The 22196-nt window shown below is 37.7% G+C and overlaps 1 protein-coding gene across 1 annotated transcript; it reads right to left on the minus strand.

Annotated features, from left to right (window-relative positions):
• Window positions 1-1563: 1563 nt before the first annotated feature.
• haspin (histone H3 associated protein kinase) lies at window positions 1564-20552 on the minus strand. The gene is made up of 15 exons (XM_042484288.2): window positions 20033-20552; window positions 17036-17179; window positions 16620-16769; window positions 13675-15592; window positions 11259-11406; window positions 10970-11121; window positions 10642-10830; window positions 9125-9210; window positions 8881-8943; window positions 7627-7718; window positions 7363-7442; window positions 6663-6751; window positions 3688-3830; window positions 3481-3583; window positions 1564-2164 (listed from the first exon to the last, which is right to left on the minus strand). Exons 1-15 carry the CDS (start codon window positions 20191-20193, stop codon window positions 1963-1965), a joined length of 3720 nt encoding a protein of 1239 aa, XP_042340222.2. The 5' UTR covers window positions 20194-20552; the 3' UTR covers window positions 1564-1962.
• Window positions 20553-22196: the final 1644 nt, after the last annotated feature.

A 22196-nucleotide genomic window follows, 5' to 3' on the forward strand; every position in this document is an offset into this window, starting at 1 on the left:
TTATTCGCCAACATCCAGTGCACACCAACAGCAATCAACACTAAGCTAGTATCTGCAGACAAATTGCAGATTTTATTGAATTATAAAATAGTACGTGTCATGATTTTTTGTTTTTAGGGTCATTGTTCAGTTTCACTTTTAATGTGCCTGACGTCCTGCTGCATGTTGCTGCCGCTACTGCGCTACAAATAACTCAACAGTGTTTTAATAGGGCTCTTAATTAACAGTCCAGCTCCACTGAGACTATGGCGGCCCACCATAGTCAGTAGAATTCAGATTTTATCTTCCTGGGCGGGTCTCAATTTAACTGGGCGGGCTGCCCTGGAAGTGTATATGTATGGGCAACACTATTGTAGGGATGGATGATATAGAGAAAATCAAACATCATATTTGTGAACAAATACCTTGATATCTATATTATGAAATTATAGGGTTGATCATTGGTGCTTTCACAAAATATTTTGAAAAGAATCTTGATAAACATGGATCAAATGACTAAACTGGAACAGCTAATCTGATAAATTCAGAAAAAGACAATTTATTGTAATGCAGCCTTTAAATCAGAAAAATACAACACTTAGCCAAAATTTCAGGAAATATCAAGCCTCATATTATAATATCTATATAATTTACTGTGTCCAGCCCTGTCATGGTGCTTAATAGAAAAAACGTCATTAATCCCAAGCAGTGAAACTGAAATGTTCCACATTTTCATTTAGTTGTTTGCAAAATAAGGAACATATTCACAACCTTTATTTGATGTTGTGAGAATAAAAGTGATTGATTCTCACCTCAGCAAACATAACGTAGGGTTCTCAAAGTGTGTGGGAGGACAGGAAAAGGTAGTCGTGCCAAACAAATGGAAATCAATAAAACAAAACCAACAAAACCTGACTAATCCCTGCCTCTGAAAACAACAACAAACACAAGACCGAAGTTGCTCTTATCTAAAAAAAGAACTTCATCAAAACAAACACAGAGGTGGCACCAACCAATAAGCCCAGTGTTTCTCCACAAAAGTTAACTCAGGTTTGTAAATCCAATCTGACGCTCTACACTAAAAATGTTGTTGTTGTTTGAAGAATTGGAGCACTTTTTTCTACACGTGCACAACCCTCATTCTAATATTCTTACCATGTTTGGTGGATACAGAGCAGCAGCAGCTCAGGCAGGCAGAGAGCAGGCAACAAAGAGAGAGTGAACTCTTCAGGCGAGCTCCGATTGGCCGACTTCACGTCTGAGGGAACCAATGAGCAGCATGACTGGACTGCACAGGTGGAAACCAATCAGGCTGTTAGCACCTGGAGACAAAACAGGGGAGGGAGAAAGAAAGAAAAAAGGGGAGGGGGGGGGCTGGCACATAATATCCAGAGACATTTATTTTACTAAGAGACTGTTTCAACCAGAGGAAAGTAGCAACTCCTTACATGTGAAAAGCTGGAAACTGAGAGCATTTTTGGTTGATAAGTGAAGAAGTCTACTATCAAAACAGACTTATTTATAAATCAACAAATCACTTCAACACTTATCTTAATTGCAAAAAATCTGACCACAATACCACTGTCAGGTGTTAAAATTCAGCTAAAAATTTATTGATCAACAGTATTTTTTTCTGTATATATACAGTATTTATGCATTTAGGATGCATGCAAAAGACAAGCGGACCTGATCAGTCATAAAAACATTCAGCCAATTCAAGAACATAAGCTTAAAATAACACGACATGACATGAATGCATCGTTTTCAGTGGGCATTTTGATAACTTTTGTCTGATGACAATTGTGTAAACACAGAGAGGACCTTCGTCTCTGCTGATGTGTTACGAGAGGATCAATAAGTGTCTTTACATGTCAGAGGTCATCACGGAGGACAGGCACACTGCTGACTGAGGAAGAATCAGATACCTTCCTCACAGTAAAGGACAGTCTGTGTGAGCGCCCTCACACTCCATGTGTTCTCATCCTACTGAAACATGGGGCAGTTCTGCAGCGCCTCAGTGGCAGAGCTGTACTGGAGGACGTTGTCATAGAAACGAGTGAGCTCCTCTCGCATGCCCTTGGCACCCCTCCCTCCTGTGCCCCGGTACTTCATAGAAAGCAGCTTGGAGCACAGGTAGTGCAGCCACAGCACATTGGTGTGGGGGTGGTAGTTACTCCAGTTGTTTCTGCAACAGAAAGAGCAGCATAGCATAAATATTTTATATATTATAATTATTATTATATTTAACATAATGTAAATGAGCAAAATCATCCACAAAAAGACAATTTAAGCAATTTAAGAGTTTGATCAGAAGATAAATTCAGCTCTCAAACCTGTCCAATAAATATGATGCTACAGACAGGAGGCATTTAGCTTAGCTTAGATCCATCTACAAGGATTATTTTAATTGTTACATTATATCTTATTTGTTTGTTATAACAGAATATTTTTATTAGGTTTTGAATATAGAAAAAAATACCAGTATATAAAAAAACATATAAAATACTGCAATACACACAATACAAACCCAAAGGCCTACATATACAAGACGCTAAACACAGCCCAGCTAGAAGATGAATGAAAATTGAAAATAAAAACAAAACAAACAACCAAAAAATTAATAAATAACATAAAATTAAAATATGTTGCATTTTCATTTAAGCTGCAGAAGGTCTCCCAACTTACAGCAGAAATGGCTGCCAAAACCTCTTAATTCTAAATGCCTGAACTGTCACTGCAGCCTTGGGAATGACTATAGCGGAGAATAGCGGCACTTTCTATGGTGAAAAATCCCCACTAAAAACCTCCAAACCAAAATCTTCACAACCTAACATGTTGCAGTACAAATCTGATCCAAAATCAAAGGGGAAATTGACCAAATTAGCAACCAAGAGTCCACACATTTCCCTGATATTAACATATTGCTACATGTAGCAGTGTATGTAAACACCTGCAGTGGCGTGTCAGGAGCAGATGAACATAGTATAAAGAAATCTGTCATAAGCTGATGTTAAAACAAAACAGAAAATAAAAAACCCTTGAAAACACAGTGCTCAGAATGGTTTTAAACTAGAGGTTTTTGCTCACAGGGATTATTTAAACGCATGTTTACCTCATTATTTGAAACTTTGGCCACATTTAATATGAACATCCCACATTGTAACATTTTATTTATGACAGAAAATAAGGAAAAGCACGATAGCTCCCCTCAAAATGTATATAATAAGAAAAACCTATAATAGGAATTTTTCAAAAATAATCAGCTAGCTTGTATTATTAGAGGACATACAGATTCCAGCCAAAGTCAAATCTATAAGAAATCCAGTGTTGGCTCTGGTTCCTCCCATATTCAGTCTCTTTATTATATGTGTAATATAAAGTTGTTGCTTTTTACATGTGCATTTTTAAACAACTCCACATGACTCCTTTAAAGCAAAGAAACACCAGTTCTCTCGCACACTGACTGTTTCTGAATTTGTAACGGACACATAAAGCACTGACCCATTCTCCTGTCTCATTAGTCTGTAGATGTCGAACTGGTAATCTCCCTGGCCCATGAACAGCTCCTCGTCCGTCGAGATATCGCAGGACACCGTCAGATCATCTGCAGAGAACAGAACATATGCTTCTTATTACTCTGTGTGATTTCAACAGGGCTAAATATTTTCTGCACAATATTCGTCAGGAGGGAAGTTTAAAAAATCTGACCGATTTCTAGTCTGGACAGAGAGTAGTCAATGATGCTGACCAGCACCCCTTTAGTTTCCAGAGAGTGGGCCGTTCCATTCAGGAGGAAGTGCCCCTTCTTTTGCTTGGTTGTTTTGACCAGCACGTTGCCCCAGTGAAGGTCCCTGCAGGAAGACAGCACAGGAGGGTAAAGTGGCTGTTACTGCACACCAACAAATCATCCATACACACCCAACGCTGTCACGAGTCTGCTCACAAAGTCTGACACTGGATACCACATTTCCCAGCGGATGTGAAGTTAAAGCTGATGGGGCATTAAACTTTATGTGTACAGCTGAACTTAAGTTTTAAAGGATTTGTTGTGCTGGTCATTGGACATTTTTCCACATCTTATCTGGTAGTGTACTGACAGCTACATTTGTTACTAAATACTAGTATTGAGTATTATTGAAGCTGTTTGTATTATTTTAGATAAGTACACATAAAAAGTTGTGGTGACATGTTCTCATAAATGTTCATCAGCTCTATGGATCCTTAAAAAACAGAAATCCAGAGGCAATTATTATGAGTTTTGCCTTTATGGAGGCACAGCTGAAACCATTAGCTGTGAATCAATTAGTCGATCGACAGAAAAATATTCAACAAACACAATAATAATGTTTTGGTCACTCTTAAAGCAAAACATTATCTATATCCAGCTTCTTAGTTGACATTATTTGCTGTTTTTTTTTTTTTTTTTCTTTTAACCCTTTGAAACCTGAGCAAGTTGGTTTGATTTCTGTCAAAACCATGGAGAGAAGGAAATGAGCAACTTAATAGGACATGGCCCAAAACTTAGCAATTACTACAAAATTTTCAAGAAAAGTACCTGAAAATAACAATGAAGTAAGAGAACAAAACAGGAAATGGCATGAAAAAATGCTAAAATATACACTCCGATGCTGCACATTGTCTTTCATCTCTCTGCTGGCTAGATGCGCAGTTCTAATCAGATGGAGGGGTGCTGTCCTGCCCACCCAGGCCCAGTGGTTGAGGGACATTATGTCCTGTCTTAATCTTGAAAAGATACACTATTTAACTTGTGACTCATAAGAAATTCCAAAAAGTATGCAGCCTCTTTCTGAAATGCTTCCAGAGCTATCAGTCAAAGTGATGATTTAGTGTTTACTGTTTCTCTTGTTACTCTCAGTCAGTTTACACTGTTTATTTATCCCATTATTTTGCAAAAGCGTCTCTCTTTCTCCCTTGCAAAATGTCAAACCTGGCCTTCAGCTCATATAGCAATTTTTTAGGTTTTATTTCAGAGATAGGGGAATGTACTTTGAGGTTTAGTGGAATGGGGAGATTTGTAATTTATTTTCATGCTGTGCTCTGTCTGGTACATGCTCTGTATAGTTTCAGACCTGTCGTATACAGTGTGTAAACTTGTTATATTTAAAATTATATAAAAACATTCTTGATTTAAAAAATGCTAAAATAAAATAATAAATATAAATAATGAAAATAAAGATATTTTTCTATAACCTAATTTTAAATATAAATAATATATTTATAATATAATTATAAATACATTTTTCTTCATTTTTTTCCACATTTATTTGATACTTTTCTAATTATTTTCTCTCCTTTTTTAAGACAATTATCAAGTCATTTTTTTGTCCCCTTAGACATTTGTTTCCAATCTGTGGAACATTTCTTGCCAAGTTGCTTATTGCCTTCTTCTCCATATTTCTGAAACAAATAGCTCCAATTTGCTCAGGGTTCAAAGGGTTAAAATATTAAATTGACTGCATGAATTTTGGACTTTTGTTAGGGCAAAATAAGCAGTGACTTCCCTATTATTTGTACTGGCCGCCCTGCTCCACCTGTTGAACTACACGCCCTGCCTGACAGACTTTTTTTTTTGATTACATTCATTTGTTTAATAAATAATAAAGAACCACATACATATTAAAAAAAACTTTACATTTAAGGTCGAAAAAAAGTCCCATAATCATTATAGTTCAAGTGTTTCTGAATGCAGTCATCACTCACATCTTCGCTGTCAAACCATCTGTGATTAAAGTTGGAGTGCATACGTATTCTGATATTTATGGTAAATGCATTTAAAATGGCCCAGAATACACCAGACAAGATGCACTAACATAAATTGTTAACAGAGTATATACAGGCTAATACATATGCAGAAATTAAGATAATTGGATTATATTCACAGGAAATATAAAACATATTACCTGTGTTTCTTACAAATTAGAAATCCTACTAAATTGTGAGGAATTTACTTCATTCTTTTTAATGCTGCACTGTTGCACCTTATTTATATTTAAACTACAAAAAAATGAAAGAGCGTGCACCCAGGTGAGAATAGCTGCACTGCAGCTATTCAGCTCTTTACAGGCATTTTAATGAGGTGCTATTATGGATCACACTGCAGGCTGTGATTGGCTAGTACTCTATACAATTACATTTTTGGCCTTTTTTCAACATTGTATACTAGGATTTGTCTCTACAAGCTACAATATTTCATTTTCAGACATTTCTTTCAACATGCAAAACTTGATGTTTTTCGACATACTACACTATGTCGTTTTCAGCCATTTTTGGACATATTATATTATGACGTTTTTGGCCTTCTTTTCCACTTTTTATACTATAACGTGTCTGTCAAGCGAAAATATGTCCTTTTCAGCCATTTTTAGCCATCTGCAAAAAAAATGTCATTGTAATTAAATTTATTTTCAGTGACAATTAGAAAATGGTCGGTGGGCACCTTAGTGCGAGCCAACAGGCCTTGAGTTATGTATCACGACTGATCTTGGGGGAAAGACTGGAATGAGTCATTAGCATATATCACTCTGGTCCTCCGGGAATGCTGATGGACATTTTATAGACTTTATATACATGGTGTCTCATCCTGCTCGGTGTTCACACGGCCGGCTGCACACAGACAGTCACAGGTACTATAATTTGTATGTGTGTGGGTGCATGTACTCTACCTGTGTTCAAAGTGGAGCTCCTGCTCAGCAACAGCCAAGGCAGCAGTGACCTGATGGAGGATGCTCTTCGCCACCACCAAAGACGTCAGCTTGATGACACAAAAAAAGTCTTTGATTAATGACACACCGCAATAAAACAATGTATAGGCTAATGTTCGGAAAAAATACAGTGTTGCCATTTAATGAGATGAATTTGCAGAAGCTGAGCAGTTTTTTTAAGATGTTCAGTTTCTTTAATCTTTCAGAATCATCTCCAGCATACATATTTAAGGTCTGGCTGAGGTTAAGTCGGAATGACTCAATTCAAGGGACTACTATTTCTGTGCATGCAGTCTCTTCATTAATGTTTGAGAACATTTTTACAGCTGGTGTGCAAGTGTAAGGTGCTAAATCTAAAGTACAGAGAAACTCTGGCTACAGACATGAATCTGGAAAGAATTTCAATTGGGGAGCAGACACACTCGACTGCGATGTAATAAAAATGAATTTCAGGTCATTTTAAGGAAAACTGCATTTGAATTTTAAAAAATAACCCAAGGTGTGTGAAACTCTGTCTCAGTCTGCTAGCTTCTACTTTGTAAGAGAGAGAGATGCGCCGAACAGCCACTGACATGACTGATGAAAGCTCAGCATCACTGTTAAACACTGTACGGCACAGAGGAGGCATTAAGCAGCCATCACACTGATGTGGTGTTCCTACCGTTCCATTGCTGTTCTCCAGGTCGATGCCTCCAAACTCAAACTCCAGGATTATGAATAACTGATCCTTTTCAAAGAAATCTAAGCCAAAAGAGAAAAACTGAAGTTGTAATAGACAAACACACAGCCTGGTTCTATAAACATAGATTTGTGTCCCCTGTTGAGGGCAGATCATCTGTTAAAATAAAAGATGAAATGAAGAAAAAACCCTTTCAGTCGGCTTTAAAGAGGGTATGACAAAAATGAATAAGCTTTTCTCTCTGACCTGGTCTGTCGTTCTCGGAGCCTTTCTGCTGGTCAAATGTGTCCCAGGCATTCAGGAAATCGGCAGGGTAGCAGCCTCTAACGCAGTGGAGACTGTGAGGAAACAAGTCCGCTCACATTAAAGGAGAACTTGAGTGTTTTTCAACTTGAACGCTATTTTCTAATGTGGGAAGAACAATTTCTGAAATTGGTCCAGCAGCAGCAAAACCGCTGGAATATGATCATTTAGGACATCTGTGCACTGACAATTTATGTCCACTAAAAGTGCTTTTTGCGAATGACAGACTCAGATTGTGATTCTTATTATCTGACAACATTACAGGAAAGATCCCTACAGAGATAGACCTTTTTGTTTAATTAGGAAACAGCCCTGAAATCACTATAACCAAACTCTCCAGACTCCATTTAAATAAATAATCATTTTATCATCGTAAAGCATACTTTATTCAAAGTCGACAGAAACTAAATAAAACTCATAAAACTTGTCTTGGTTCGTCTCTCCACTGTCCTAATAATCACCAACTCTGGTTTGGTTCAAATAAAGCTTTCATTCACCCAGTTAGATGTGAAAATAAGATGGCTCATACATGCTAGAATTACTCTTTATAATGGAGTCTGTTATTGGCAATAGCTTAGGTTTGTTTCTGGTAAAACAAAAATGATATATATCTCTCCTATACTAACTCTCTAACCTTGATGGATATTTAACCTGATCACTACCTCTCTTTATCTCCATATTTGCCTGTTTTTGTTTAGCTTTGTTTCTTTTTAATTATCTATTTCCTCATCTTTCTCTCATCAGCGTTTTTGTGATTATAGGACATGTGGGTGGGTGGGAGGTTGGGAGGGTGACCCTGGAGTGAAGGGTGAGCAAAGTGTTACTCGGTGTGTGTTTACGAGTTGAAAAAATTCTATTTCAAAACATGTCAGACCTCTATGTTGCAATTATTATTTGTATTATGTATGATATGCTTTGAAGATCTGTTTAATAAACAAACATAAAGGATCTCACTCTTTTACAGAAAGGTCTATCTCTAAAAGGCATACACAAGCTCCTTTAGTGGATGTAGGCTGCTGCTGCATAAATGCCGAGCAGTATCACTGCAGTCTTTTTCACAGATGCCGGCTGCAGCACCCTCACTCAATACTGGACCAGTTCCAAAAATTGTTCATATTACTCACTAAGACACAAAAACACTCAGTTCTACCATCTCCCTAATAGACAAAAAGACAAAGACCAGGGAGAGTCTCTTACTCGTTGAGTCCAATAAATCCGTGTGTTTTGTTCTGCTGCTTCTCTTTCAGGCTGCTCAGCTCCCTGGAAGAAAAACACACAGCGTTGTTTAGCTCAACTACTCTCGTGGGGTTTCCAAGGCTCATTATTATGTTCCATTTAACTGAAACATTCAGACCCTATGGCTAAGCTCCTATATTGTAGCATCCCAGCAAATGCAGTAGTTCAGTGTGCAGAGGTAGTTTGTACTTCATGTGCTACTTACTTTGAGATAATGATCTCATGGAGAATCTCTCCAAAGGTCTTCTGCTCCTCTCCATTCACCTTCTCACTGCCCTCTACTGGTATGATCTGTCAAGACAAGAGCTACATTTTACTGCTGAATACACACACATATGCTGCCTTTAACGTGCTCCTTGGAAATATTGTGTTTACAGTATTTATGAGTCATGAGCACATGAACAGGCCTCTAAAGACAGAATCATGAGTGTGAAATAAGGATTTCGATGATACCTGAGTTGCCGAGTTGTGATATTTGTGTGACGTTTCAGGGCAGCAGAAATGGCGGAAAGCATGGAAACAGTATCAACAACTGACAGTAAAAAAAACTATATATTTTGTTATTTTGTTCCTAAGAGCTATCATTTACTTTTGGTAGTTGCATATTTTAATATATGAATCTATTAACTGTAGCAGGCAAGCAAATTTAATCTATAAAGCATGCCAGGTGAGTATACTTACACTGATAACGCTATTTTATAACAAAAGTTGCCAACTTGACGTCATAAATGCATAAACATGGCGGCAAAAGTCAATGTTCGGTTAATGGGGAGAAACTTTTTATTAATTCACGTGTTAAATATCAGTTTTTGATCCCATGTAAAGTGTAAAATGGTATTAATATTGACTGCCATCCATAAAGAGTGACTGAGATTAAACATAAAATATTTTTTAAATATAATATATAGTATTTAAATATATATAGTTTATAAACATAACTAAACTGGAAACAGCTATCAACCTCATATTTAAATGCTGATCCGCTGATTGTTATCATGTGACCGAAATATCGTACTTATGATTTGTGATGATACCTGAGGAAATATGTCTTATGATATACACACTCCATAATTGTATGACTTAACTTTTTTCACATGGTCTAGTGTTAAAAGAGGGGGAAAAAAATCACAAAAAAATAATATCAATTATTATATTAATATTAAATTGCAAACCTTAAAATTTTCAATACATATCAAACTGGCACCTAAGTATCATGATAGAATTTAATCGGGAGATAAGCATATCGTCCCACCGCTAAAAATGAGTTTTTGTCAATGAAGTCTGGTGGCTTTCAAGAGAGTGACATTTGGGCTTCAAACTGTCAAGGATTTTTACAAATTCCATGACTTTTCCAGGATTGCATGACCGAGGGAACACTGTGAAAATGCTCACCTCAAAGCAAACAATACAAACGTTTTTTAGCCACTTGGATTATAATGCATCAGTCATGTGAGAGTTTGTTAACGTATGTTTTGATGTAGTTTTGCTGTTGTTATAAAGGCTCTCAAATCCACCAGTGAATCAATCATTTCTGGGGACGGCATGCAAAAAAAAGTTTTTTTTCCAAATTTTTCCAAACATTCAAGATAAACAGCATAATTAACTGAGTTACAAATGGCCATTTTGTGGAAGAAATATTCCTTCATGATGCAATGTGGTTTTATATCACACTGTAACACTAATCTAGATCTAACCAATGCACATATACACAAACACACATACTTTGAGTGCAACGGTGTCTCCTGAAGCATTGGTGGTGGAGAAGACCTCGCCGAACGTCCCCTCCCCGATCTTCACACACTGTTTCATACGCTGCGGGAGTATACACTCCTCCCATGGCAGGGGGCGCTGCTGGCCACACTCAGCGTACACCTTCTCTGCATCCGACAGATCTGCATCCTCACACACACTCTGTGACAAAAGACAGCATGGAGGAGGTGACACGTGTTCCCATTAAGTGTTACAACCCATTCATAGTCGTGCACGTAGAGAGTGATTTGTACAAACAAAAACATCCTGACTCATTCAAGACTGCATGTGTGAACTGTACCGGAGAGCAGCAGCTCGGCAGCTGGGACCGCATATGCCTGGAGAGTGGTGTCCGAAAGGGTGTGGCAAACAGGTCCTGGCTGATATCTGCCAACTCTGCTCTTTGGGGTGAGCCTGACATCGACACACCTAAACTACGCGGAGTGAGTAGCACTAATGAGAGGGAACGAGGGAGAAGAGACAAGCACAGTTAGGGAGGACACTGGTAGGTGAAGTGGCAGCTTGAAATAAGATGATTTCCCAAACAATTGGGGGAAAAATCCCAAACTAGTGCAGTGTGTGTGTATTACCCATGCCCTTGCGATGAACAGAGAGCGCAGCTTTGAGTCGGCTCCAGGTGTGTGTGCTGTTAGGAGTGAAGTCAGCCAACAGGGACGACAGGTTGAGGCGACTCGCTTTCAGCGGGGTGGAGAAATTCATGGTAGATCCCAACAGCTCCTACACACAGGATGCTGTCATTTAAAATTCTTCCAAACAATTGACATTTAATCAGAACTGGGCAGATTGTGGTAGAAGAGACAAAAAACCCCTATTTTCCACCAAGTAAAACAATATAAAAATGTCATGGTTGAGGTTGTTCTATGAACAAAAACTCAAAAAATTCTTATCTGTCCTTGTTGCTGCGGCTGTATCTAAAATGATCTTTGAATGTCACTAACAAAATTCCATTCACTGTTATTTCTGCACATTACTGAAGCAGACACTAACATCTCAGATTTTAGGCAAACAAAACTGAAACTAGTCTCATGTGTAGATAGCACTGAGAAAAAAACGGGACTTTGTTTTCTTTTTTGTCATTCAGGTAAAAGAAACATTCAGTAGAACCTGGCTTGAATACAGCATCATGTTGCATCACATTAAATGCAGAAGGGATGGACAATTTTGGATTTTTGCATATATATATATATATATATATATATATATATATATACACACACACACATACAGTACATATACACTCCAAGATATATCCACTCTTTTTCCCCCCACCTAATTCTAGTGATCATTAAGTCTCTTCTATAGTGAAATTACATTATATTATCCATATATATATATATACATATACATATACACACACACACACACACACACACACACACACACACACATATATATATAGTGCCATATTGGCAAGAATCATCATGTTTGCTGATTCCAGTATTTCATTTTAAAGCCAATATTGGCCGTTACCGATGACGTGTTGATATTATCATGCATCCCTAAAATGCAGTCTACATGTATAATGAACCTTTTGCTTGAAATCATATTTTTTGTGGATAGATGCTAATATTGTGCTGTGATCATTCCTGCAAAAGTGAGGCCTCCTCTCAGTGAAACTCTGCCTGAATAAATACATGTTAAAAAAAAGAGCCTTAGCTAATAATAATTATTTGCCAAATCAGGTGATGTTTCATTGTTCTTGTATCATAAAAACCAGCAGAAAGCCACAAAGAGAAAGTGAAAGTGATGCTAAATGTCCTCTTTAACAGGAATATATTAAAATATCACTGCTTGAAAACATTATTATTCAAGACCCTGCTGATAAACTCCACAACCACATTAATTACTGCAGGTGCACAGAATCTGGTTAAAACGGCTAACAAACACTTTTTCAGTTTAATTTTCCTTCACTGACTAATCATTTGGTTGAAAGGTACTTATTTTGTCTGACAAAGGCTAACAATCAAGACTGTCAGTTAATGTATCCGTCGGTAGACATTCAATTGATAAAGACAATGGGCCTCATGCTCTTTTCTTTTATTTTTACGAGTGATCTAAAGCACTCGTACCAAAATAAGAGATAAGCTTTCACAGTCCACAAAAGGAAAAATAAGTTTTATATTGGAGGAACATTTTAATGCATGAATATCATTTAACCAAATTTAGATTATGTTTGAGAGTAATTATAATGACTTGATTATTTAATTTCGGGGCTAAAGGTATACTACTATACTAATTGCATTGATCCTAATGACTGTAATTTTAGTTAGTGTGCATTTACTCATATACTGTACTCACGTACATATTTGAGGTTGCTTTTCCATTACTTGAGTATTTTAATCTCATGCCTCTTTCTGCTTCTACTCCATTACACTTCAAAAGGAATTATTAGTTTTAACTCCACTACTATTATTACTACTTCACAATCTTTAGATAAATCAAAAATATTAATTAATTAGAAAAATTAATTGTTTATTTCATAATGTAAGTCATTTTTCATGCAAAAAACATTCCATGGTTCCAGCTTCTCATGTAAACTGTACGTATGACGACTTGCTGCTGTTTTTTTCTAATTATTTAAATTATTTTGATTTATTCAGTTTATTTAAACCTTTTTGCATGCATACTTTTACTTTTAATACTTCAATCCATTTGCCTGAAATCACATTTACTTTAAATGTATATAACAAGAGAAAATGTCAGTCTTACTACTGCAGAAATTTGAATGCCTACAACATGTTTGCACTAAACCTGCCCTTATATAGTGTTTATGACGTGTTACCTGTGCTAACAGGTGACTCATGATCAAGTGGGATTCGTCATTGAGCACACCTGGTAAGAGCACATTTGGGTGGTTACGAGCATTTGATGCATCTGGAGTTGACTCTTATTCTCTCTTACCAGAACATTAAGAGAAAATAAAAGAGAAATTTAGGAGAATGTTGCTGCACGAGGCCCAATATTTCATGTGCAGTTTGTTCTCACCCGTGGCTGTTTGTGTTGTGTGGAGATCAGCTCACTGATACTGCAGTCCACGGTCTTGTTCCCTCCCGTCTGTGCAGTCCTGCCTCTGAACGTGTGCTTGCTGGCGCTGCCTTTGTTCTTCCAGCGACTCACGCTCATCCCGCTCACGCACGCCTTCCTGGACGTCCCAGGCCTGTCCGTGGACGTGCTCCTCCTTTTCTTTTCTTTGGGAGCCAAAGACATCTTTTTTCTTTTGTGGGGGATGCTGCTGCTAACGTTCTTTCCGTCTTTGTCTGAAGCGACCTTGTCTTCAGAGCTAGATGAGCCTCTCTTTTTCCTCTTGTTGGCAGAAGTTTCTTCATTACGGTGATTAGTGTCACTCTCTGACTGGTGGTCACTCTTTGTCTGGGCCTCACTGGCAGAGTCAGATGCATCTGTGGGTGATTTAAGTGTTGTGTCCTCAAGCTGCAGAATTTCTTTCAGTTGTGATAAAGTTAGTCTCTTTATCTCAATGTCGACTTTGCCAGTGAGACATTTCTCCTTCAGCATTGTTGTGAGCGCCGCTGCCTTTTCTTCTCTTTCTGGTTCATTAGACTGTGTCTGAGCTACAGGACTGCTGCTAAAAGATGCCATCATCCCCTCAGAGGTTTCTTCTGCACATGGGAGATCTTCTGTGTCCTCTGTGTTATGTGTGAGGTCAATTTCACTCTTGCTTGCACCTGATTTCAGTTGTGACAAAGACATTTTTTTGAGCTGAACTGTGCATTTTTTAGTAAGACTTCTGTCCCCAGTGAACAGTGTTTGCACAGAGCTGTCGGACAGTGATTGTGTACCCATGATACAATCAACGCTGCTGTCTGTGTGGTGGGTAGAGTCAACATAAAGTACTGCTGACTGCTCCTGTGTGGATGAGTGTTCAGCTGAAGTCACTGTGGCTGCAAGCTCAGAAGGCTCGAAACTTTTTCCTGACTGTACAGAATCGCTGCTTGTTAAGTTCGTCACAGATGAATGAAGATGGACTGATGGTTGTGACTGTGAAAGGTCATTAGTTGGACAGCTGTCTATATGTTCATTTATGTGCCAGCTGTGGTCTGAGCTTGAATGTCCCAAACAGGATGAGTAGGTTGTCTGACCGCACAGCTGAGACACGGTGAGGTTGTTTAATCTTTCCAGCTGCACGGTGCATTGATCGGTTAAACATTTCTCCTTCAGAGCCTCTATCAGCCACTCGAGCCCTCCTGCTGCTGACACAAAACGACTGCTGCTTTCACTGTCATCTGTCGAGAGCACATTCAGACTTAGTTCAGTCTTGATTTGTTTGTCTTCCTCACTGCAGCTCTTGTTGGTGCTCTTGGGCTCTGTAAAAATCAAATCACCACACGGTTCTTTGTGATGATGCAGATCTGGTTCCTGCCCGTCAAGGCTCGACTGTGGCTTCTCCTCAGAGTGAAGCCCGATGGTTGGTGCAGGACATGATGGGGAGATCGGCCGCCCCCTTGAATCTCCGTCTTCTTGAAATGTGCTCAAAACATCAATATGACTTGGGGAGGAAGATCGATCAGTGACAGACAGGTTTGTAAGGCACGGCCGTTTGCTGAAGGAGGCTGCTGAGGGTGTGGAGCAGAAGATGGGTTTCCTGGTGCAGAGTGCGAGGCTGTGATCTGTCGACTCGTTGAGGGAGATTTCTCGGAGGAGGTTGGTGGCAAAGCTGGTAGCCCCTGTGGCATTCACTGAGTTCTCCGCACTCGACACAATAAATACTGGGGGGGCTCTCCTCCTCCTCCTACAAGGCCGAAGAATCCTGCTGGAGCCGAACGCTCCGGGAGTAAAGTCATCTGATGAGTTGAGTATACTGGGCGTTGCTTTAGGGAGTTTGGGTTTGGTGGCGGTGGCACGTCTGCGGCGGGTTACAAAGCGACCGGCAGAAGGAAGATTACCACTGAAAAGAAGAACAAGAGGAGCCAGAAAACTTATGATTACAGATATTACTGAGTACAATTAGCAGGCGCTCAGACTGAAATAACCCAACATGCATGTAAAAGCTTAAAAACACTGCAAAAAGACATAATTTTAAAACACTTTTTTCTTTTGTCACAGCGACTGCAAGGTTAACAGTCAAAATACCATTCCCATTACAAAGTAATCCACCAGAATCGTGCATGTACTGAACTTGCCAATGCAGCATCTTAGCCGATAATGCTGCATTGTGGCAAAATTTGAGCCAAGTTATAATTTTTGTTTGTTTGTTTGTTGCAAAGCTTTTCTTCTGTCGGTTGCAGCTGTCCTCTGCATCAGCACTCCCACTGGGCTAAGACTTGCTTAAATGAATGACAGGGCTGTTTTTTTCCCCATGTAAAACTTAAGATGGTCCGAATGTTGCCTTATGGTGGCCTTACAATATTTCAAGCAGTTTCATTGTTACAGACAAATTTCTGATGTTTTTTTAAATAAAAAAAAAAAAACAGTCCTGGACCTGAGACTTCAAAGTGTAGTATTCACAATGAATAGTGGGTATTGTAGCTAATGATGAAAACAGCTGGATCTGCTTGAATGCATAAGTCCTGTTATTGATAATAACATCAAAATTTCTGTAGAGTACGACAAAACTGACAGTCAGTACACAATAATGTCATTTTTAGATGCTTTTAATTCTAGGCCTGTGAAAGCCACAGGACGAATACGCTTCAATCAACAGTCTTCATCAGTGTTGTGACTGTTCATAGAAACGCGTTCATGTTTCATGTGGCTGTCACAGGCCCAGAATGAGAAGCAACTAAAAAGGGCATTATTGTGTGCTGGCGATCAGTTTTGTCGTACATTGTGTTTGGGAGTGTGCTTCTTTTTTCCTTGTGTTGAGACACTAAGACACACACAGGAACACTGAAAAAAATAGAAAAAAACCTTCATGGTGCCAATCCTCTGTGTTTTCATAATGTGTTCTGCTCTCGCTTTGTTTGTGCACAGACCTGCATGTCTTGCTCTGCTGAGCAGGCTGAGGACAGGGAGGAGAGGGCCTGATGTTCTCCTCATCACTGCTGGTGTCCGTCACACTTAACATGGCTTTCCTCTTGGCAGGACGGACTGCTCTGTCACAGGCAACACTCGTCTTCCTCGCTCTAATAATAAAGAAAAGATTAAAAACAACTGATGAGTAAGAGAGGAGATGAAGCATTACCAAGTAGGTCAGGAAGAAAGAACATTAGAAATGAAATGAGACGAAGAAACTCAAGGACACTGCAATGGAGAAAATATTATAAAACCTTTGAGTATAAGTGTTGAGAATCAATATTTGGTTAATTATTAGCAGTTTATTATTACAACATACTTATTAATGAAATTATGACATCACTCAAAGTCACCAGCTGCATGTTTATTCACAGACCTGGTTGTCTTGGTCTGCTGTGCAGGTTGAGGACAGAGAGGAGACAGGGTGTTCTCCTCATCACAGACCTTCTCAGACAGACACAGCATGGCCTTCGTCTTGGCAGGACGCCTCGCTCTACGACTAGCAACACTAGTCCTCTGTCTGCAACAGGAGAGCCGGATGAACATTATGATATTGAACATGAACAATAAAATTGGTTTTGAATTGTTGTCTTGGGTATGTAGCAGCTTAACTTATTTTGCAAAATCAAATATGCAACGTCCACAGGGGGGCATTATTTGTTGTGTGTCTACAAACTGTGTAAAAACTGGTGTTACAGGTGTTTTTTGAGCATTCCACAGCTCTTTCAGTATTTTGTTGCCCCTGGCATCAAATTAAGAATTCATGTAAATTATACATTTTTATACAAAATAAAAAAGTTTGAACATCGAATATCTTGTCTTTGTACTGTAATCAAATGAATATAGGTCTAAAAGGATTTGCAAATCATTGCATTTTGTTTTTATTTACCGTTTACACAGCATCACAAGTTTTTTGGAATCAGAGTTGTATATACTCCTGCTTCAGTCTATTTCAGCTATCTTGACACTTTTAGCACTGTGGCAATATATACCCGCCAGGGGATATTTTGAGAAAAGCCAGACCAATAATAGATTGTTGAGACAGTTACAGATAAGATATATTAGTTTTTGACAGTTTAAAACTTTAGTCCAATATTCTTTTAAAAATCATCACTTAACATAAACACATATGCTTGATAAGGATCCCTCAAATTTGGGTCATAAAAGACTGATCTGGACATTTGTTGCTGTGAAACTTGTCATGAGAATGACATTTCTGTACTGCAGTTTTGTGTGGCTTAACAGCTGACATATAATAGCGCTATGTAAACTGATATATGTTCTGACATAAATGTGATAAGCAAAAAAATCTGCTGATAATATAACTCACACTGATATATCAGTCAGGCTCTAGCTTGAAGAAAGCCATTTAAAATCACAGTATTTAGCCTAAAACTTGCACAGCCCTCTCTGACTAAAGTGATGTTATTTAGTGAGCACTTTCAAACATTCCTGCATGGAAATAGTAATAGTATGTAGTAAGTATGCAATAACTACTTCCATTTTCATGTCGTGAATGTATACTGTCCTCTTAAGTCTTAAAGATACTTGCTTACTACTCTATGCCAGCCTTTGCCATGCACAGTTCTCCTAAGTGTGGAGCCTCTTTAAAAATGTAAAATAAGGGACCAAGGCTGCTTGATTATGGCAAAAATGATAATCACAATTATTTTGATTGATATTGAAATCAGTTATCAGTTATTGAACATTAACATTAATTCTGGTGTTTATTTTTAACACTGGATGATCTAAAACATAAAGCAGGCCTACAAGTGAACTGAAAAACAATGAAAGCTTTGTGGTGCAGCCACGACTGTAAGACATCTTGCACTCTACTGTAGTTTGTTCATATTCACATAATAATAGAACCTACTATTTACTGTACTTACTTACTTACTGTATCGATGACAGCAAACCAAATTTTGAATTGGGATCAATGATTGTTTCACTAACTCAGGAGAGACTCAGCAGACAGGCATTTCTCCATTATCTAACTCATAACTCACTATATATACTCATATCAATATAGCCCCCCCTTCAGTAGACCCTGACTTGAATACAGCATCATGTTGCATCGCATGAAGGAGATGGTCCCCGTAAGTCAATATGAATACCCTCTTTTTCCCCACCTAATTTTAGTAATGATTAAGTCTTTTAATAACATTAATTAACATCATATTATGCATACTCTTATGATGACCAACCAGCGGATGGAGAAATAAAATACAGTGCTTTTCAGTGTTTATAGTATTAATTCATTATGCAAAATAAGAAAAATACTTAAATTTAAGGTTGATATTTTGTACTATTCATTTTGTCAATGATAAATATAGTATATATATATATATATATATATATATATATATATATATGTGTGTGTGTGTGTGTGTGTGCATGAGTGTGTATATACATATACACACACACACACATATATTGGTTTGTGATATTGGCAGAAATTAGTATGTTGGTTGATTCCGATATTTCATTTTAAAGCCAATGTCTGCAGATACCTTTTACACACCGATATTATTGTGCATTCCCAACTAATATTCATTGAGCCTCTGTAAGTGACTGGGAGATTAGCGGCGATGACATTTGGCATTTTGCAGATTATGTGTATCCGCATTTTTTTTTATTATTGCTGTTCAAATTAATTAATTAATAATAAGTTTCAGCATGGTAGGAACTTTTACTCTGTAAAACCTAAGGAAACTATGTTTATATATTTATCTTTAATTTAAATTTCCACTTGACTTCATTGAAAAGGTTGCTGGGAACCTTCTGTATATGATGCTGAAGTCTCAGTTTTAAACACTTTTTAAACACTTGCCAAAGGCATTTAAACAAAGTTTTGTGCTGGAGTTTGTTATATTCCAAATTCTAAATATTGACAGAGATTTCCGATTTTATTGTAAATGCATATCAGTTCCAAGTTCCAAATCGTGGTTATCTATCACATTAAGTGCTAATAATAGGTATCAGCCCTAAAAAGAAAAACCAAACATCGATCGACCCATAAAATCTATGACCCTCTCATCACTATAAATAATGACATTTCACTGTTTATGGCTTTGAAAAATTGTGTGATTTTTAAAGAAAACATGCTTTTCACTGCTTTCCATTTACAGGTTCCCTTAGAGAATTTTAAATAAATACAAATACAACCAATGACCCTACCCAATGCTTAAAACATTATGTGAAGTGCCTCCCCAATTCTGCATCACCCCCTCCTCTCTCACAAGTAACGAACAGTCCCTTAGACTAAAGAAAGTGGGGAAATTAATACCACAACCTACTGAAAGGATGAAAACCAGCAGAGGGATGTGACTCTCCTCGCCTCACCACATGAACACACACTGATGCTCTGACATACCTCACTCTGGCAGGTTTTGCGGGTTCAAACACAGAGATGTCACCGTCTGTGGAGCGGGTGCTGTCGAAGGCCTGCTTACGGTTTTCAGGAGAGATCCAGGCAGACAGCTTTCGCCTCCCCCCACCGTATGTCTTCAGAAATAAGGGTTTTACTGGCGCCATGTCTGAGCTATAAACCGTGCTAATACGCCAAAGTTGTGAAAGAGAGTGTCCAAAAGCATTTAACGGTATTCATTCAGACGACACCAACGTTAACATCGGTCTGCCGAGTTTAGCCTGCTAGCTTGAGCTTTTGCTAACTGTACTAATTATACCAACGCGTTACAACTTATCAACAGTGAACGACGAAACTCGTTGAAACTGCATATAAATAGCTACTTAAATCCATTTCCATTATTATTAACGATATCTATTATATTTTTTAGTATCTCATTCATTGTTTTTCCGAATGCATCCGACCCGCTTCTTGTTCAAACTGCTGGGCTCCCGTGATTGGTCAATAACCGGCGATGATGTCAGCACAGCGCCACCTGGCGGGCGGGAGGACTTATAATACATCCACGCTTACAGCTCGGCGATGGAGGAGAGAAAAAGAAACGGCATTTCCTTTTTCTGTAAGCACGTTTACAGCACGTGTACGAAGTTTTAATGTTCATCATAACACAGTACCTTTGATGAAATGACCTGGATGAAATGACCCCAAAATGCAAAGTGCAAAAAATCGCACATAGTAAAACAACAACAAGACTTGTAAAAAGTGCAAAAAAAAAAAATTAAATTTTTTTTTTTTTAATTCGGTAACATGACTTAAAATATATATTTTTTTAAAATATTATTATAAATATAGTTTTTATTTAGTCATTTAATAATTAGTATTTTTTTAGAATTTAAAAATTCTAAATCTATTATATTTATTATTATTATTATTATAATTGTAATTTATGGAACACTTCTTGAGAAATTATTAAAACGTCTTTTCCCATGTTATTCAAAGAAACTGCACCAATTTGGCGTCTGAGAGGAGCACAAGAAAAGTGAGGTCGCTCCAGGTTTCAAAGGGTTAAATTGTATTTGTGTAATTGTTTTGCTTATTGTACTACGACAGGGACTAAACACACAAAAACTGACTCCATCCATGTGGGCAATAATGTGAATGCCATCCCCTGACAAACAGTGCCATCATACAAACGCATAACAAACTATCCAGTAAAAAGGAACAGCCACCAGGTGTCACCCTTTTACTGGACTGTACTACAGCATAGCGACATGCCATATGCTGACAAACCAGCACACTCATGCCTTGTTGAATATTGTTAGTGATGCTCTATTAATTTAAGATATATATATATATATATATATATATATATATATATATATAGACAGGAGGAGAAATGCACATTTATTCAACAAGAGTGTTTACCAAAAGTGCCCACAATGCCTATTGGGGTTTGAATACAACTAAGTTCAGCCAAAAGTATATTTAGAAAGCTTTAGTTGGTTCCAGGTTCCTCTGTGCAAATGAGACACTGATACACAGTAATTCATTTGGGCCCTACACATTGTTTTCCTCCTTTAAAAAGGAAAAAAAAAACAAAACATTTTTCCTGAGCTTGCAAAGGATATCCTGTTGAATGAAATTTCCCCAAACAATGGATCTGCTCATTTCAGAATAAATACTATTATTTTTTTTTTTTTTGGTCGGTAAATTTCAAAAGCTTATCTAATAAATGCATATCACTGTGAAATCACTGTATATAGGTGTCATTTCACAATAATTTTCTCTGAAAGTAATGTAATTAATAGGCAGTAATTACTGTAAATGTACAGTCAATCATTTTTTTCAGTATAATTATATCCTTTAGCTAAGTATATCTTTCAGATAATATTTTCTGATTTGTTCACAGGACTTTAGGTTTTAGGTAATAGCACTGCCTTAGTGATGGTATGATGTTTGTATAAGCGCACAGTGTGAATGTTTGGGAAAAAAAAGAATCTGCAAACCAAACACTTTGAACACTGATTTTTGAAATAATGCAGTTATTGAATGAACCATAAACCATATTTAGTTAAAATAGCACCATCTAAATTACAGCAACATTATTCCCTTTATACATAACTCATTTTATGGGTTATGTGTATACATAACTTTATACATAACTCCTCTT

The sequence above is a fragment of the Plectropomus leopardus genome, chromosome 3, assembly GCF_026936395.1.
Source record: "Plectropomus leopardus strain MGB_pleo_1.0 chromosome 3, ASM2693639v1, whole genome shotgun sequence".
Classification (NCBI taxonomy): domain Eukaryota; kingdom Metazoa; phylum Chordata; class Actinopteri; order Perciformes; family Serranidae; genus Plectropomus; species Plectropomus leopardus.